This window comes from Erythranthe guttata, chromosome 2, assembly GCF_056151865.1.
Source record: "Erythranthe guttata isolate IM_541 chromosome 2, IM_541, whole genome shotgun sequence".
Classification (NCBI taxonomy): Eukaryota; Viridiplantae; Streptophyta; class Magnoliopsida; order Lamiales; family Phrymaceae; genus Erythranthe; species Erythranthe guttata.
In genome coordinates this window covers 1,502,954-1,518,093 of record NC_142534.1, presented here as the reverse complement: position 1 = coordinate 1,518,093, position 15,140 = coordinate 1,502,954, and the positions used below count along the sequence as shown (strand labels likewise).

The 15,140-nt window shown below is 34.6% G+C and overlaps 3 protein-coding genes across 6 annotated transcripts; all 3 read left to right on the top strand.

The window, feature by feature from the left end:
• Positions 1-2,429: 2,429 nt before the first annotated feature.
• On the top strand, positions 2,430-4,263 carry ICK5 (Cyclin-dependent kinase inhibitor family protein). Of its 2 annotated transcripts, none has more exons than XM_012981508.2 (4): positions 2,430-3,054; positions 3,196-3,260; positions 3,492-3,698; positions 3,949-4,263. In XM_012981508.2, the coding sequence occupies exons 1-4, from the start codon at positions 2,800-2,802 to the stop codon at positions 4,016-4,018; spliced, it is 597 nt and encodes a 198-aa protein (XP_012836962.2). In that variant the 5' UTR covers positions 2,430-2,799; the 3' UTR covers positions 4,019-4,263. The 2 variants fall into 2 exon arrangements, with proteins under 2 accessions (XP_012836962.2, XP_012836961.2); XM_012981507.2 differs by having other exon boundaries at positions 2,599-3,054; positions 3,495-3,698.
• A 2,563-nt stretch (positions 4,264-6,826) lies between these two features.
• LOC105957573 (uncharacterized) lies at positions 6,827-9,875 on the top strand. Its single transcript, XM_012981509.2, has 8 exons — positions 6,827-7,178; positions 7,386-7,443; positions 7,816-7,896; positions 8,071-8,106; positions 8,202-8,441; positions 8,523-8,664; positions 8,979-9,411; positions 9,514-9,875. Exons 1-7 carry the CDS (start codon positions 6,997-6,999, stop codon positions 9,398-9,400), a joined length of 1,161 nt encoding a protein of 386 aa, XP_012836963.2. The 5' UTR covers positions 6,827-6,996; the 3' UTR covers positions 9,401-9,411; positions 9,514-9,875.
• A 611-nt stretch (positions 9,876-10,486) lies between these two features.
• On the top strand, positions 10,487-13,302 carry LOC105957575 (S-adenosyl-L-methionine-dependent methyltransferases superfamily protein). 3 transcript variants are annotated; one of them, XR_016033510.1, is made up of 4 exons: positions 10,487-10,917; positions 11,678-12,759; positions 12,994-13,110; positions 13,256-13,302. XR_016033510.1 is itself a non-coding variant. In XM_012981510.2 (2 exons), exon 2 carries the CDS (start codon positions 11,705-11,707, stop codon positions 12,659-12,661), a length of 957 nt encoding a protein of 318 aa, XP_012836964.1. In that variant the 5' UTR covers positions 10,487-10,917; positions 11,678-11,704; the 3' UTR covers positions 12,662-12,938. The 3 variants fall into 3 exon arrangements, 1 of the variants encoding a protein (XP_012836964.1); XR_016033509.1 differs by having other exon boundaries at positions 12,994-13,302; XM_012981510.2 differs by lacking the exons at positions 12,994-13,110; positions 13,256-13,302 and having other exon boundaries at positions 11,678-12,938.
• Positions 13,303-15,140: the final 1,838 nt, after the last annotated feature.

Here is a 15,140-nt window from a genome sequence, read left to right as displayed (position 1 = left end):
GTAATGATCAAAGATTTATTAATATCCTTTACTCAAACTAAATTATTAACATCTGGCTCTGGCTATTCCAACGGATGAAATTCAAAACACACACACTCATTCACTCACACCAACACACACTCACTCACTCACACCAACACACACATGCACGTATGTACGTTTGTATGTATATATGGAGTACAATTTCATTGGAAAAAAATAATTTAAGACCACATTTATAATACATGCCTAACAAATCATTAATACGATATCGGTAAAAAAATGATAATGGTGACCACCACCCTACATATTTGTTTTGACATCATTAAAATCTTGGTAAATGTTCAATAAAAGCAAACATTTTGGAGAAACTTGTTTAATTCCTACCATATATATATACACATTATGTGGTCCTGAAAATTTAAATGATCATTTACAATCTATCTACACATATTCCAGTTAATTACTTTCAACCACACCTGGATTGTAATAAAAACCTTGAGGACACATTTCGAATTTGTAAATTATTAAATACCATGGTTTCTTGATTGCATAATGTATGAAACTCATCTACCAACACTACCCCCGTAATGGTGGTGGTTGATGCTGTAATTACTCTCTCTCTCTCTCTCTCTCTCTCTCTCTCTCTCTCTCTCTCTCTCTCTCTCTCTCTCTCTCTCTCTCTCTCTCTCTCTATTCATACAACAAAAAGATTGGATTTTTGGTGATATAATTAACATCACATTAATGACTTGTCATTGTAACGTTCTCCTCCTAGTTTTTTTTTTTTTTTTCTTTTTTTAAGTGTGATGATTTGATAAAAGGAAGATGTGTGTGTGTAATATATATATTCTTCTAGCTGCGTTTCAAATTAACTATCGCTTTGGATAAATTATTTTGTATTTATTTCAGATTTTCAATGATGCATTCACTATTTTTCTGATTTTACCTTAATAGATTATTTCAAATATTAGTTTCTCAAACAATAAAAATAATAAATGGGGGGTAAATTAGTGAGAAGAACCTTTTAGTTACATATTTATATATTTATTTCCTAAAAAATTAACATTGATGATCCGGGTCCTTTTTTTCACGACCAACTAGTTAATGGGCATTTATTTAAAATAAAATAAAAAATAATTAAAGTCAAGCCTTATTAAAAGAAACTATTCATTTTATTCCTCCTAAATCTTGAATTGCTTCAATTTAAATGTATATATTTCATTCATTGATCCTAATGAAGAGATGTAACGTATTTTTCAGGATAAGGAATTTCAATTAAATGCTGAAATTATATTTTTAATTTGTTAGCTCTACCAAACTGAACAAATATCAAATAGTAACACCAATAATAATTAATAATATTAATTAAATTGAAGAATATAAAAGGAAAAGAATAAAGAAAGATTTTTGAATTAAAAACGATTTATTTCATGGAAAGAGTAGTAAATTAATAAATATTAAAATGGACGAACAATTAACCAAAAATTTACTCCATTTAATGCATAAAATGCGTTTTTAAGCCACTCCAGCTACTCTGTATTAATTGCAATATTTTTATGTGTATAACGCAAAGTTGTTAAAACGTAAGACACGATTCAGATAATGGTAATTTGTATTTCAACGATTTACGAACAATATTTTATATTTATATTTACATAAAAATAAGGTAAAATTACGGGGACCTCTAAAGTAAAGTTAAATTACGAAACCCCCATAATGTTTGAGTAATTATAATTACTCTAGTCAACTATTAATTTTCTTGCACGTCCATTCTTACGGTGCCAAATTTAGCAGAATATTTTATTATATGGAATATTCCCCAGTTTGTACCCGTTTTACCCCATTCGAGTTGGGTATTTTGAAAGTCTCTTGGCTTATAAATATCAGATTGTGGTGCATCTGAAAATGCATTTTGTACAAAACGAGTATAAATTAGAGAACATTCCACGGTATCTAAAAGATTATGTTGAATTTGATACTATAGGAATGAATGTAAGAAATTTTATAGCTGACAGGTGGTTGTAATTACCCAAATATAAGGGGTATTTTCGTAAATTGACCTAACATCTGTGGGTGTCCGTAATTTTATTCTAAAAATATATGAAAACATTTCTGTTTTTAATCATTATAAAATTATAAATAAAAACATTTTAAAATTTAATTATCAAAGCTACATAATTCAAAAAATAACATATTTTTTAGACGACCAAAATTCAAAATTCAAAATCACTTTTTGGGTACTTTTTGAAGAACATAACCAACCGCATGAAATATTTCTGGCAGTGATTTTCAGTTATGGCTGTAACAAAATCCCAGTCATTACAAGATTCCCGGTAACCCGACCGGCTACACCCGGTCGCACTCCCTACACTACACGCGTCCTCCACCTATTGGCTCGTTAGTCTGTACTCATTCTATATAGGATCCCGATCTCTCTTAACGGCATCGCCATGTGCCTGTCACCGTTAACAGGGTCAGGACCACATGTTACGGTAACCGCCTCATTTAATCTCCACCGTCCGATCAAATCCCCATCATTTTCGGATTTCCGTTTTTGCCCCTACTTTTCTCTTCTCTAATCTAGTAATATAGATAGCATCAGTGGTAAAGTGGTGCGTGAGAAAGAAATTGAGCTTTCTACTTTTTTGCAGGTTGCTGTTGATCACCAGCCCACACACACACTCACACACACACATATATATACACCGATTTCACACACACAAACACACAATTTTCACCTATATTTATATATATGTATATATTATATACAGATGTAGCAAAATAGGTGTGTTGGTAGAGAGAGCTTAGAGAGAGAGAATGGGGGAATACCTGAAGATATGTGAGAGTGCTACAATGAAGAGTGCTAGAGCGACGGAAGAAGAGGCGCGGTTGATTTCCGGTAAGAAAAGGAAGTTTTACCCCGAGCAAGAGGAGGCGTACTGCGGCGGAGGCGGCGGCGTGGAACCGTCGGAGAATTCAGTGTCGCCGGCGGGTTCCAGGACTTCGGATTTCTCCGAGCATGAAGACTCGAGCGACGCCGGAAAGAAGAGCTTGAGATCACCAGATCTGGAGGTGAAATTTTCGAAATTCAAACTCAGTAGCTTTGAATTTTTGTTTCGTGAAACCACAATTTCAGCTGGTTCGTCTTTTGAGGAACTGTTTATTTATTTATTTTTAATTATTAATCTGTTCTTCTCTGAATGCTTTTTTCAGAAAGCTGATTTGCATTCCGAGGGTTTTGAAACGGAAATTTCCACTTGTAACGATGGCGTTTTCAGGTCAGCAATGAATATATCTTCAGCTGTATATTTTTTTTTTTTTATTTCTCCGTTCATAATTTCACTTTTTCGTTTTAATTTCTGGTAAATTGCGAAAAACTAAAATTAAAAATTAAACGAATTTTCCTTTACTAAATTTCTGAATTTCGTTCAATTTTTAACGTTTTACTGTTAATTCACGAACTAAAATAATTTTTAAAATTGATTAATTAGTAGTATTCAATTTTTCAGTAGAGAGGCGACTCCAACCAGCGATTTTTACGGAGATTCAGAGCAACTGTTAGCCTACTCATCGTCACAGTCAAAGAACAAATCATCAACGCCTCCTCCTCGCCGGAAAATTCAAACTCCTCTCGCGGCAAATATGCCGGCGGCGGCGGAGCTAGAAGAGTTCTTTGCGGCGGCAGAAAAGTACGAGCAGAAACGATTCGCTGAAAAGTGAGTACAGTACAGTACACATATACACACACACACACACTATATATATATGTATATATATATACAAACAATGATTACATGTGTTTCCAGGCAGTGAGATGCGTACGATAAGAAAAGTACGCAGGCTCACACACACACACACACACACACTGAAATAGTGCACCCTGCTCATTTTAGCGTGGGCCAATTGATTATTCGTAACTGAAAAAAGGGGGGAATTGAAGTAATGATTTGATTGTATCGCTTTCAGGTACAACTTTGATATTGTGAACGACGTTCCTTTGGAGGGGACGTATCAGTGGGTTCGTTTACAGCCTTAAATGAATATATCTCCACTTGAAGCAAAAACGCATCTTTTCTTTATATATTCCCACTTTTTATTTAATTTTTAGTTTCTTTTTTATTTTCTTAGGTGGGCCGGGGCTAAGTTTAAAATTAAATTATATATTATATTACCCTGTTGCAATTTTAACATTTTTCTCATTATAGCTAATTAATCTGCCTCTTATGTGTATAGCAATTTCCTTATATATTTTTATGTAAAGAAGCTCCTAGAATTCTCTAATTTCCATATTTATATATTTATATATATATATAGTCATAATTAATTTCTTGAGCTCTTTTGTCAGAGTTGATGATATTGACGTGGGCAAGTGGGTTTTTAATTGCTTTTTGTTACTTTGCTTTTTTCTCGAAAATATTGAAAAGGCTATTTTTGTTTGAGCATATTTTGGATTTTTTCTTCATGGATGCATGTCACCTTTTTTTTTTTTCTGTATGAAATTAATTAATTAATTAATTAATTATAAATATATATATACAACATATAAAAATGAAAGGCGTCTTGGTTAATGGTTGCATGGAGTTGTTGGACATGGTCATGAAGAAACACACACACATGGTGGAAGCTAATCATGAATACTTGCAGACACGTTGTGTGTGTGTGTGTGTGTGTATAATTATATATATATAAATACATGTTTTGTTTGTGTGGTGTACATACAGTAGTGGGGCATGTGAATTGATTGATTGAAAGGTGTGTCTTGTGCAGTTGGAATATGGGTAAACGATGAAAGAAATACAAAAAAGAAAAGAGAGAAGTATCCAAACCGGCCGAATATTTATATTTCTTTAAATAGATCTGTGATCTCAAAATCGGCGGAAAAATTATTATTATTATTATTATTATTCCACCAAATTAAAACTGTACATACGATCTTGTTTCAACTCGTAGTTAGGCAGTGTTTGGATAATATTTCATGATATCCCTTGTCTTCTTTTTCATAATTTAATAATGCCCTTTTGAGTTTGGAAACTGTTCAATAAATCAGAGAGGTCAAAACTTCTGTTTTCTGCAGCCTGCAGCTTCTCTTAATCCATATATATATATACAACAATTAAAAAGCCGCCTAGATCTCTCTCTCTCTACATAAATATTATATATATATCAAGAGAAAATAAAGGATGGAATAAACTAATTAATTGCAAGAAATTAATTAATTTTAAAATTTGTAATATATATATATGCATGCAGTTATTTGAGAAGGTGCAATATAAATATGTATCCATCGGCCTGTCAGAGAAACTTGGTTGCAATATGATGATTGGTAAAACGACGTATGAACAAAGAGAAGAAGCCAATTTTGAGTACTAAAGGACTTGGTACTAACATACGAGCTAGTGCATCTTCCTCAAGTACAAAATTACGTACTATATATTACATTGGCCTAGGATTTCTAAAAATAAAAATAAAAACATTAAAAAAAGATTAAAAAAAAAAAACATAAAAATGGTACCTTAGATATATATGTATATATATATACAACTTTACCGAATGTAATTTGGTGAAGATATATTTTAGCTAGCTAGAGAATAGCAACATCTATAATAATAATAATAATAATAATAATAATAATAATAATAATAATAATAATAATTAATACGCATTTTGTAATGGAATATTCTCCTAAATAATATCCTAATTAGCTACATATATACCAAGGGATTACTAGTTAGTAATAAACAAGTAGATGGAAGATATTCCCAATGAAACATTCTTAGTTGTGATGTGTGTGAAGATATATACTCCATTTGTATGCAATTAACACATTATTTATTATTAATTAGAAATAGTTTCAATTTATAAATTTGATGCTACTATTTCATCACTTTCCATGCCATCTTAACCAAAAAAGAAAAAAAAAAGGTTGTAAATTAGTTTGCACTTTGCAATGTAATAGTAATAAACAAGAAGTAGACAAGAAGTGTGCATGTGCACGTGCCGTGATGGAGTGGTCGTCAACTGAGTTCCATGTGCTTTGGATCTGATGCATAACTTTTTTTATTATTACTAATGCTATTACCAACACAATTAATGAAAGAGAGAAATTAGAAAGAGAATGTTGCAGGTTTAATCTTAATTAATTACTAGTAATTTGTAGTTTAAAAGTGAGTGATAAAGGAAGGTTTTTTTTTTTTTTGGTCCTTGATTTCAACACCTTCACCACCACCCACACTAGCTACTAGTAACTATTTTATTTTTGTTTAAATAAATAAATAACTTTTCTTTTTCTACTTTATTTAACTTGTATAGTATATATTGGATCTGTGATTACTGATTATGATGATGCAACTTTGTTACTCCCCATAGTTAAGAAGAATTTCTGCACGGCTTTCTCTTTCCCCTTCTAGATTTTTTGATTTCTGCGCCTCCACCCACAACTTAGCTTTTATATTCTATTTTTTTTTTATTTAATTAAAAATTATAACATGAGACTTTTATTGGTTGGGTGGTGGGGTGTGGGGTGGGGTGGGGTGGGGTACACTTTTTACTTTCATCTATGATCTGATTTCCCTCTTTTAGAAGGTTAGTTTGACCTTTTTACATTTAAATTTTATAATATTAAAAAAGTTAATTAATTAGTTATTATTAGTATTAGTAGAGTGGGCCTGCAAAATAGCATGGCAAGAGCAAATTATTCATACATTAATTTGGGCTATCTTCTTAAAACCCAAAGCCCAATCACAATTAACATGCATTAGCCCGAGGCCGAATACGACGTCGTAGAAGTCTACCGCGCGCCGGATGTGGCGCATGATAGCCGAAGGGAATATGCGCATTGTCTGACGTGTCACATAACGCAATCCCACTCGGCGATCCACCACCAAACAACACAAATCATATTTCTCTCTCTCTCTCTCTCTCTCTCTACATTTTCCTATTCTCGCACAACGGTCAATAAACCAGGCACAAAACCCCCCAATTTATACAAATTTTTTTTGAAATATCGATACGAGGATGAGTAGTAGAGGTGGGAGATTCTACTGGTTGCGGAATCGCGAAGAAGGATTCAAACCGAAGGGAATAATCGTTGTTTTCTCGTGGATTTCGATCAGCGATTTTCAGTTGAATGATTTCGCTCGTCTCTACTCTTCTCTTGGTTGGAACTCTCTCGTTTGCCGCTCCGATTATCTCAATCCGTACGTTATTTTTCCCTCTAATTTACTGTAGTTGTTTTTCCGGTTAGTTCGATGCTGATTTTGGTTTGTGAATTTTGAAGGTGTATGTATATGTGTATGTAGGTAGTGACTGTATACGAAAATCACCAGTTTTGTAATGACATTCAGCTGCCTCCGATTCTGTTAATTTGAATATGCGTACGAACAATTGGTTTGTTGTTTGTGCAGATTCGTTCCGGAGAGAGCTACATCACTGGCTTTCTCTGTCGTTGTTGAGCTTGTTAAGGTCAGTTGGTATTGCATTGTTTATGTTGGAAAAAAATGCCGAAATTGAACATTAAGTTATATTGCATACTTTAATCATCAATTCATGTTTGATTCTGTTTCCCTTCGTGCTGTTTTTGTAACTATTGCGCTGCCTGAGAAAATGCGAGTATAGTAATGCAAATCATCATTTTCTACATCTGTTTTATTGGCTTCCTGATTACGACACAGCAGAAGTATTTCGCTGGTCGCAGTGGAACTTATTACAATTTATCATGCGTATTAAGTTTGTTACATGTTCTGATTAGTGTTGGTTACATTTGGCTTATCGGTATTCTCTTGGATTTTTTTTATTATTTTTTGTTGCTGAGTGTTTGTTCTTTTGTATGTATAGGAGCTTAGAAATGGACCATGTCCTGTGGTTCTTGCATCTTTTTCTGGTGGTTCTAAAGCGTGCATGTATAAGGTTCTCCAGGTAATTTCAATTTACTGAGAAACGAGAATGATTGATTCATGTATACGCATCACTAGATTTGCGTTGGTACTTTTTTCATGTCTAAAAATCACATTTTAGCAACATCATGCATTTATTTCAATTGAACCTTAGACTGGTTTGTTGATGGAGTTAGTTCGTTTCTGTGTGGTGCAGATCGTAGAAGGATGTTCCGATGTGGATCTCAGCCTGGTAATTTCTTTTGTTGGGCTTCAAATAAAGTAATTGTTATTGGTGGATAAGTAGACCTCAGATTAATTTTTTAATTTTATTTTTGTTACATGAAGGAGGACAGTAGATTGGTTGTGAGCTGCATCTCAGGCCAGATATATGATTCCGATCCTATAGAATTCACTAGCGACTTGGGTGCCCGATTTTCTTTACACCGATCCATTCTGAAAATGCCTGGATCATCAAAGCTAGTATCATTGTTTGCAAAAGGTGTTACTTCAAGCTTGGACGCTCTATTTATCACCAGTTTTGGATCCCAACGTGCAGATTACTGGGAAACACTTTATTCCTCAGTTGTAAGTTAAACATTTATTTAAACTATTTTCTCTCTCTTTTATTTATTGATCCTTTTATTCCTTTTCATATGCTATGTGTAGGGTTTGGAGGCCCCCTTTCTGATTGTATTCTCAGAAAATGATGATGTAGCTCCATTTTCGACTCTGTGCAACTTCGCTCAGCAGTTACAGGTTTTGGGTGGTAATGTAAAAGTTGTGAAGTTGAGCACCTCTGCTAATGTAGGTTAGTCTTAAGTTCTCCTTATATTTCGTTGTGGTAAGACATAAAAAAACGGGTCAGATTTATCTTACAATGAAAGAATACGAAAATTTATTTAAAATATGGACCTCTTAGAACCTCGATCTTTTACCATTCACTTCAGAAAAATATTGTTCTGCTGTATTAATTTATATACAGGTTAGTCAGATAGAAGATATAAAAGGATAAAAATGAGATTTGTCACATGAAACATCTTCAACTGCGTTGATCGTTTGTTACAGTATATGACTTGGACATCCCGTTTCCAAACTTACCCACGTTATCTGCCTTTGCAACAGGTCATTACAAGCATCAAAATGTACAGTACACAGCTGCTATAAACGAGTTGCTTGAGAAGGCAATTTCTAATTTCTCCGAAAAAATTCAGAAACTCGGCGAAAAGTCGAACCAAAGCTTCAGAAGAGTTTCATTTGGGCAAGATGATGACCACTTCTTCCTGCCAAGTTCATCAGATTATCGAAATAGCAGAGATTTCGAGCCTATACAACAACAACATGACCCCAAAGAGAGGCTACCTCATCGTTCTAGCCCTTGTCTCAGTGCAAACAGTGTTCTTGGCCAAGCACTATTTGATGTGTGTATTCCGAAGAATATTGAAGGTTGGGATATTAAATTCTCCGGCTCCTTAAACGGAGAGCCGTTCGGTTCTATTCGTAGGAGGTCCACTTTTAGTGGGATGAAGCAAAGATCAAGATTATGAGAGCTCTTGAGGTACAAATTCTTATATTACATACTGCTTAATTTTCAGGGTAAAAGTGCAAAACCATATTTAAATTCGGCTAATGAAATCCCGGGTATTTTGTTTTTTGGCAGGCGGTATGTTTTTTAGCCAAATGTTGAGCTTATTTCATGAATTGTACATAAATGTAACCCTGTATATTAAGTGCCTCTTAAACCTGTCATGTGGAAGGTAATTTGCCAGCTTTGTCTTCCACTGATTTCACTTTGTACCGGCAAATGTGGGTGAGATTTGACCAATACTGTAAATCGTAACAGTTCGAAAGTTAATTTTGTACTTGCAGATCCGTTTATATGTATACATATTCGTTCCTGTTTTATAGTTAAGGAATGAGCAATTGTGAAAGTTAATGTTGTAATTTGTGTAGGATGAATAAGTTTTCTTACTAACAAAACCCCGCAGAACCGAGCCACTGTGAACCATTCCGAATTATGAACTGTTGATATAGTTTTTTTTTCTTTTTTTTTTTTCAAAGTCGAACGTATTGGTTCATGTTCAGTGTTGTGAGTAAAAAAACGATTATATGTACAAACCGGAGAATATTTCATATAATCTAGAAGATTCTACTAAATTTGATATCGTGAGGGTGGACGTGTAAGAAGATTAATACTTGAGGGGTGGTTGTAAACTTGTAATTACCCAAAAATAAAGGGTTTTTTTTTGTAATTTGACCTTATCTCAGGAAGTGAACGTAATTTACCCATGAGTTAAATGATCTTGTAGATACTAAACTCTGGTCAATTACACTGTTTAAGATTTTATTATACACATACTTAGATAATTACCAATTTTGTACACACGTTTGGGTTTTCTTTTTTTTTTTTTGATCAGTACACACACGTTTGGGTTTGTGTATGTGATTTTGCGTAGAAATATAAACCCATAAAAATTGAAACATTAATTAACACCGTTTGATTTATTATAGTTACCCAGAATGCACAGCCCATACATTGGGGCTAAATTGGGCAATCAGTAGTGGATTAGGGGTAGATTCGTGATTGAAAAGAAAATCAGGGGCAATTCGGGTAAAGAACAAATATAAACCTGACTGATTAATTTTGCTTCCTTTCCTCCTCTTTCGATCTGACCTTTCTCACTCTCCTTTCAAGCTCCACAAGCTTTCTGTACCTTCATCCACCACCGCCTCTCATTAGATCCCTAGATTTAACCACAATAATTTATTCCAGCCACCTCCGCCACCGCCACCGCCACCGCCATCGCCACCGCCACCCAACCACCTCTTCGAACCAACATACGAAATTCTCATTTTATTTATTTATTTATTTCCCGCTCGTTCGCACCGCAACGCTGCCGTTGGGCACTTTGAACTTGGAGATTTTTGATATGTTTCCGACAGTTATCAACTGCTGAATTGGAAATTCGAGCTCCGTATCAGGACTTCACATTGCAATTAGGAGTTTTTCGCCTCTGCTTCGCCACATTGCAGTTACATTTGCAATCGATTGGATGAAATTGAGGTAATTCTTCTCTCTCTCTCTCTCTCTGATTTTCGTCCTAATTTTTTTCTCGATGCAGATAGCCTGATATTGTTAGACAAAATCGTGATATAGGTTTCTAAGACTTGGATATTTAGTTAAAATTGAGGCGTATTGCATATACATGTTTGACAGTGAGTATGTTTCATATATCTTATAAGAAATGAATACAAATGTGATTGATTGAGTAAAACTTGCATTATTTGGTTACCAGTGAGATCTGATTTAGCGTCAAATAACTCTCATGAACTTGATAGATACTTGATAATTTTTGTTCAGTTTGAAGTAACAACTAAATGTGTAGTTCGTCGAAGAATTATTGTATCATTTTGTACGCTAATTTCTTGCTACATCATGATCAATATATAATCTCCTTCAGCCTCTTCGATGGACTCCATAATCCCTAATACGGAGCATTGGAGTAGTTGGCTATGTTTTTATATCCCTTTTGATTCAATTTTGGCAACTCAAATCACAAATTAGTTGACATGACATCCAAAATCATTGAAACTTTAAGATACTTGGCTCAAGAGCTATTGCATATGTATTGATGTTATATGGTCTCTGTTTTCTTCTTCTTTTTGTTATTTTATTTATTTATAATATGGTCCCTGTTATTGCGGGAAATTGCCTATATCAATCTGTCTGTGGTTTAACAGTCATTTTATCATTGATGTGAATTTTCTGAGAAAGGTAGACTCCATTTCAGATAGAAAATTAACATCTACAAGATTCATTTCAGGTACTGAAAATCTGCCAGCTAAGCATAATGGCATTGTTTGCATCAAAGGGAGTGGTGATTTCAGTTCCGGTCCTTGTTCTCTCAGTATCTGCTGCCGCAACCCTCCTATTCTTCTTGCTCTTTGCCTCTTCATCCTCCCCTCCTTCTTGCTCTTGCCCCACTCTAGCTAACCGAAATGCGGAGCGCGTCTCTACTTCAGCTGAGGATATAGATTGGGTGAAGAGCCAAATTGTAGCCAATGGATTGCACATGCAACAGAATATTCTACGTAAAGGCATAAACCCCCGCACACGTCAGCAGCAACTCGAGGACCTCATTCATTACAAAGGCATATCGCACTACGAAGGAGAACAAGAAGCAAACAACCACACCGCCCTTCCTTGCCCAGGCGAACTACTCGTCGAAGAGCACCACAGCAATTACGGTGAGCCTTGGGCAGGTGGAAGAGACGTGTTCGAATTTCTCGCAGAGTCGGCCAAACTGAAACCCGATTCGAAAGTGCTCGAGATTGGATGTGGGACACTTCGTGTCGGGCTGCATTTCATCCGGTTCTTAAACCCCGAGCATTTTCATTGCCTGGAGAGAGACGAGCTTTCTCTGATGGCTGCGCTTCGCTATGAGCTTCCTTCTCAGGGTTTATTGCACAAACGCCCTTTGATTGTAAGAGGCGAAGATATGGATTTTAGCAAGTTTGGTCCTGATGGTACTATGTACAGTTTGATATATGCCAGTGCTGTTTTTCTTCATATGCCCGACAAACTTGTTTGGACTGGCTTGGAGCGGTTGGCAAGTAGACTGAAACCTTTGGAAGGTCGGATTTTTGTCTCGCATAATATCAAGTTCTGTTCTCGTTTGGGAGGTGATGAGTGCACGAAAAGGCTGAATGGTTTAGGGCTTGAGTACCGTGGCAAGCACATTCATGATAGTTTGCTCTTCAACCACTACGAGATATGGTTCGAGTTTAGGCGATTTAAGGAGGCTTAAAGTTTAAAGAATCAATGTGGTATTTGTTTATTTGTAGTTTGAAGCAAGCAACCGGCGGTGACAAAGAACATTATTTGCTGAAGAGGCAAAATTTGGCGGTATATATGCTCTCTGGTTTTGTTTAATCGTTTATTCCATTCACAAGCAAGAATTATTCGTTTTGATGTAAGATTGTTGAAAAGAGCGAATTGAGAACAATATTGTTGTAGTCACAGGATGAACCATCAAGTGGAATATTCATTTTTTCTTGTGTGTATCTATCTACATATGTTGCTGATCTCATGTTTGCAATTCCCTTTCTGTAGAATTGCGTAACTTTCGGTTTTCTATAGGTTTCATGCATGGAATTGAAATGGTGGCACACTGAACGAGAATTTGTTTCGTTTCTACTAGCAAGGACGAGGGTTAGAAGAAGACGTCAGAAAGAATGCTCCGTCGTCCCTGCACAAGTAATTCACTTTGCCTTCTCTTTTTATTTTGTTCGTTTAAAGTCTGTTGAGTATTTTAGGACGATATACTATAATGTCTTATTTCTTCCTCCTCTTTGCCCGTTTTAAACTAGTAATAATACGTTCTTTCAACTCCATGTAAAAGAATATGATAATAATAGAGAAACGGAAACTCCGAAAGATTTGGATCCATGGCTGGATTCAGTAACGGGTCGTCCAAACCTGTTGAATTAGGATATGCGTGGACCCAAATACTTGTCTTAGTGGATTACCACCTTCATTCCCAGTCGGATCCTTCCCCCAGAAATGCGAGCAGTTTTAGGGATGGCAAAAAAACCCGAACCGCTAGCTATTCGCAGGTATCAACTCCGTTTAAAACCCGTTACCGAAACCATTGGGGTTTGGTAATGGTTTTTGTAAATGAAAAGAAAACCGTCGTGGTTTTGATATGGTTCTGGTTTAATATATATATATATATATATATATATATATATATTAATTCAACAATATGAATAAAAATAATAATTTGGCAAAATTTTAAATAATTTAGGGAGGATCCTTTTTTTCTTCCTCTTTTATGTGAGTTACTTAAACGTTATCGGACCTAAAGTTATCTTTTATTACCATAATTTACATGGTAACTGGGTACCCATGGGTACTCAGATATTCGTGGTAATGGTTATGGTAACTTTTTAAAATGGTTTGGTATGGTCATGGTTTGAGCTATATTAGATTGTAATGATTCTGGTATTGCACTTTTTTGAGGGTACCCGCTCCACAGCCATCCCTATGTAGTTTAGAAACAACCCATCAAGTACAACCCGACCCGTTTCATTCAACCCAACCCGGATTGCCATATTGTGTGCAATATTACCACAGGCACTATCTCCACCTAAGTAGACTTTCCCATAATCAACATAGTTCTTCAGCCATGGATCAATGCCAGAAAATACCCCATTGGAGGACAAGCCAAGAATCTTCATAGCCAATAGGAAGAGGGTTTTCAGGGGCTAATATGTAATTTACGGAAACTGCAACAACGTTCGCTTTGGGCGAAGGGCGAACCGTGGAATTATACTGTAGCAAATGTGACTGAAATCAAATGAAAGATAAGTGACAAGCGTAGAGAAGTCTTCTTGCTAGACATTGTGATCAATTGAAGTTGGGAAAATTTCTATAAATAACATAGAAATTTATAGAAACAATGTTTAGAAATGGGTACAAGAAGTAGGAAACAAGAAAAGAATAGCATTTGCAGCAACCTCCATCTCTAACAATTGTTTAAAAATCGATTGTCTATATCTATAATTTAAGAGACGAACATAGACGAATAGTGTTATGCAACACCACTTTTAACATTACACTCCAACAACATTGTTTATAGTTTACACAATTATCATATTTTATTATTTTACAAAAAAATTAGTTTTGAATTAATTTTAATAACTATCATTTTAATTTCACATACATACATAGATCTTGTTTTAGTTTTTTACTCAGAAACTTGTTTGGAAAAGGAATTAAAATATATTGCAAAGGATAATTTAATATTATACATACATATATTTAAAAAAAAAAACTAAACACTCTCTATTTTATTAATAAAAATTATACATGGAAACATATATATGCAAAATAATTACTATCTGCAAAATAATTACTGTATTTAATTATAATATATAAAAAATAGCACTGTGGAATTTTTATTATTCTTTATTTTTACACAATTTGTTAAATTGTAGTTTTGGTTTCTCAATTTTGGATATGCAAAGTTAAAATGTAACAAATTTTGCTTTTTCCCATTTTGTTGTTGGAGATGTGATTTTAGGTTTAAAATGTGTAAAAGATGTAAATTATAGGTATATTGTTGGAGATGCTCTATTTAGAGTTGAAGAGTTGACTGTGACAATACCAATGGAATGGTTGTTGCACAAAGCTTTAGATTTGATTGAAGGAGAATACTCTATTGGAATTTTACATCATTACCCTTTATTTATTAACACTCGAATTCGATATACAAGATAGAATGC

What these genes read in the sequence shown, in the direction of transcription:
- ICK5 (XM_012981508.2), top strand. Translation starts at nt 2,800, where the DNA reads ATGGGGGAATACCTGAAGATATGTGAGAGTGCTACAATGAAGAGTGCT. An exon ending in TGTAACGATGGCGTTTTCAG is followed by an intron (nt 3,261 to 3,491) that starts GTCAGCAATGAA and finishes TCAATTTTTCAG; the next exon opens with TAGAGAGGCGACTCCAACCA. An exon ending in CAGAAACGATTCGCTGAAAA is followed by an intron (nt 3,699 to 3,948) that starts GTGAGTACAGTA and finishes TATCGCTTTCAG; the next exon opens with GTACAACTTTGATATTGTGA.
- LOC105957575 (XM_012981510.2), top strand. Translation starts at nt 11,705, where the DNA reads ATGGCATTGTTTGCATCAAAGGGAGTGGTGATTTCAGTTCCGGTCCTT.
- LOC105957573 (XM_012981509.2), top strand. Translation starts at nt 6,997, where the DNA reads ATGAGTAGTAGAGGTGGGAGATTCTACTGGTTGCGGAATCGCGAAGAA. An exon ending in AAACACTTTATTCCTCAGTT is followed by an intron (nt 8,442 to 8,522) that starts GTAAGTTAAACA and finishes TGCTATGTGTAG; the next exon opens with GGTTTGGAGGCCCCCTTTCT. An exon ending in GAGCACCTCTGCTAATGTAG is followed by an intron (nt 8,665 to 8,978) that starts GTTAGTCTTAAG and finishes CCTTTGCAACAG; the next exon opens with GTCATTACAAGCATCAAAAT.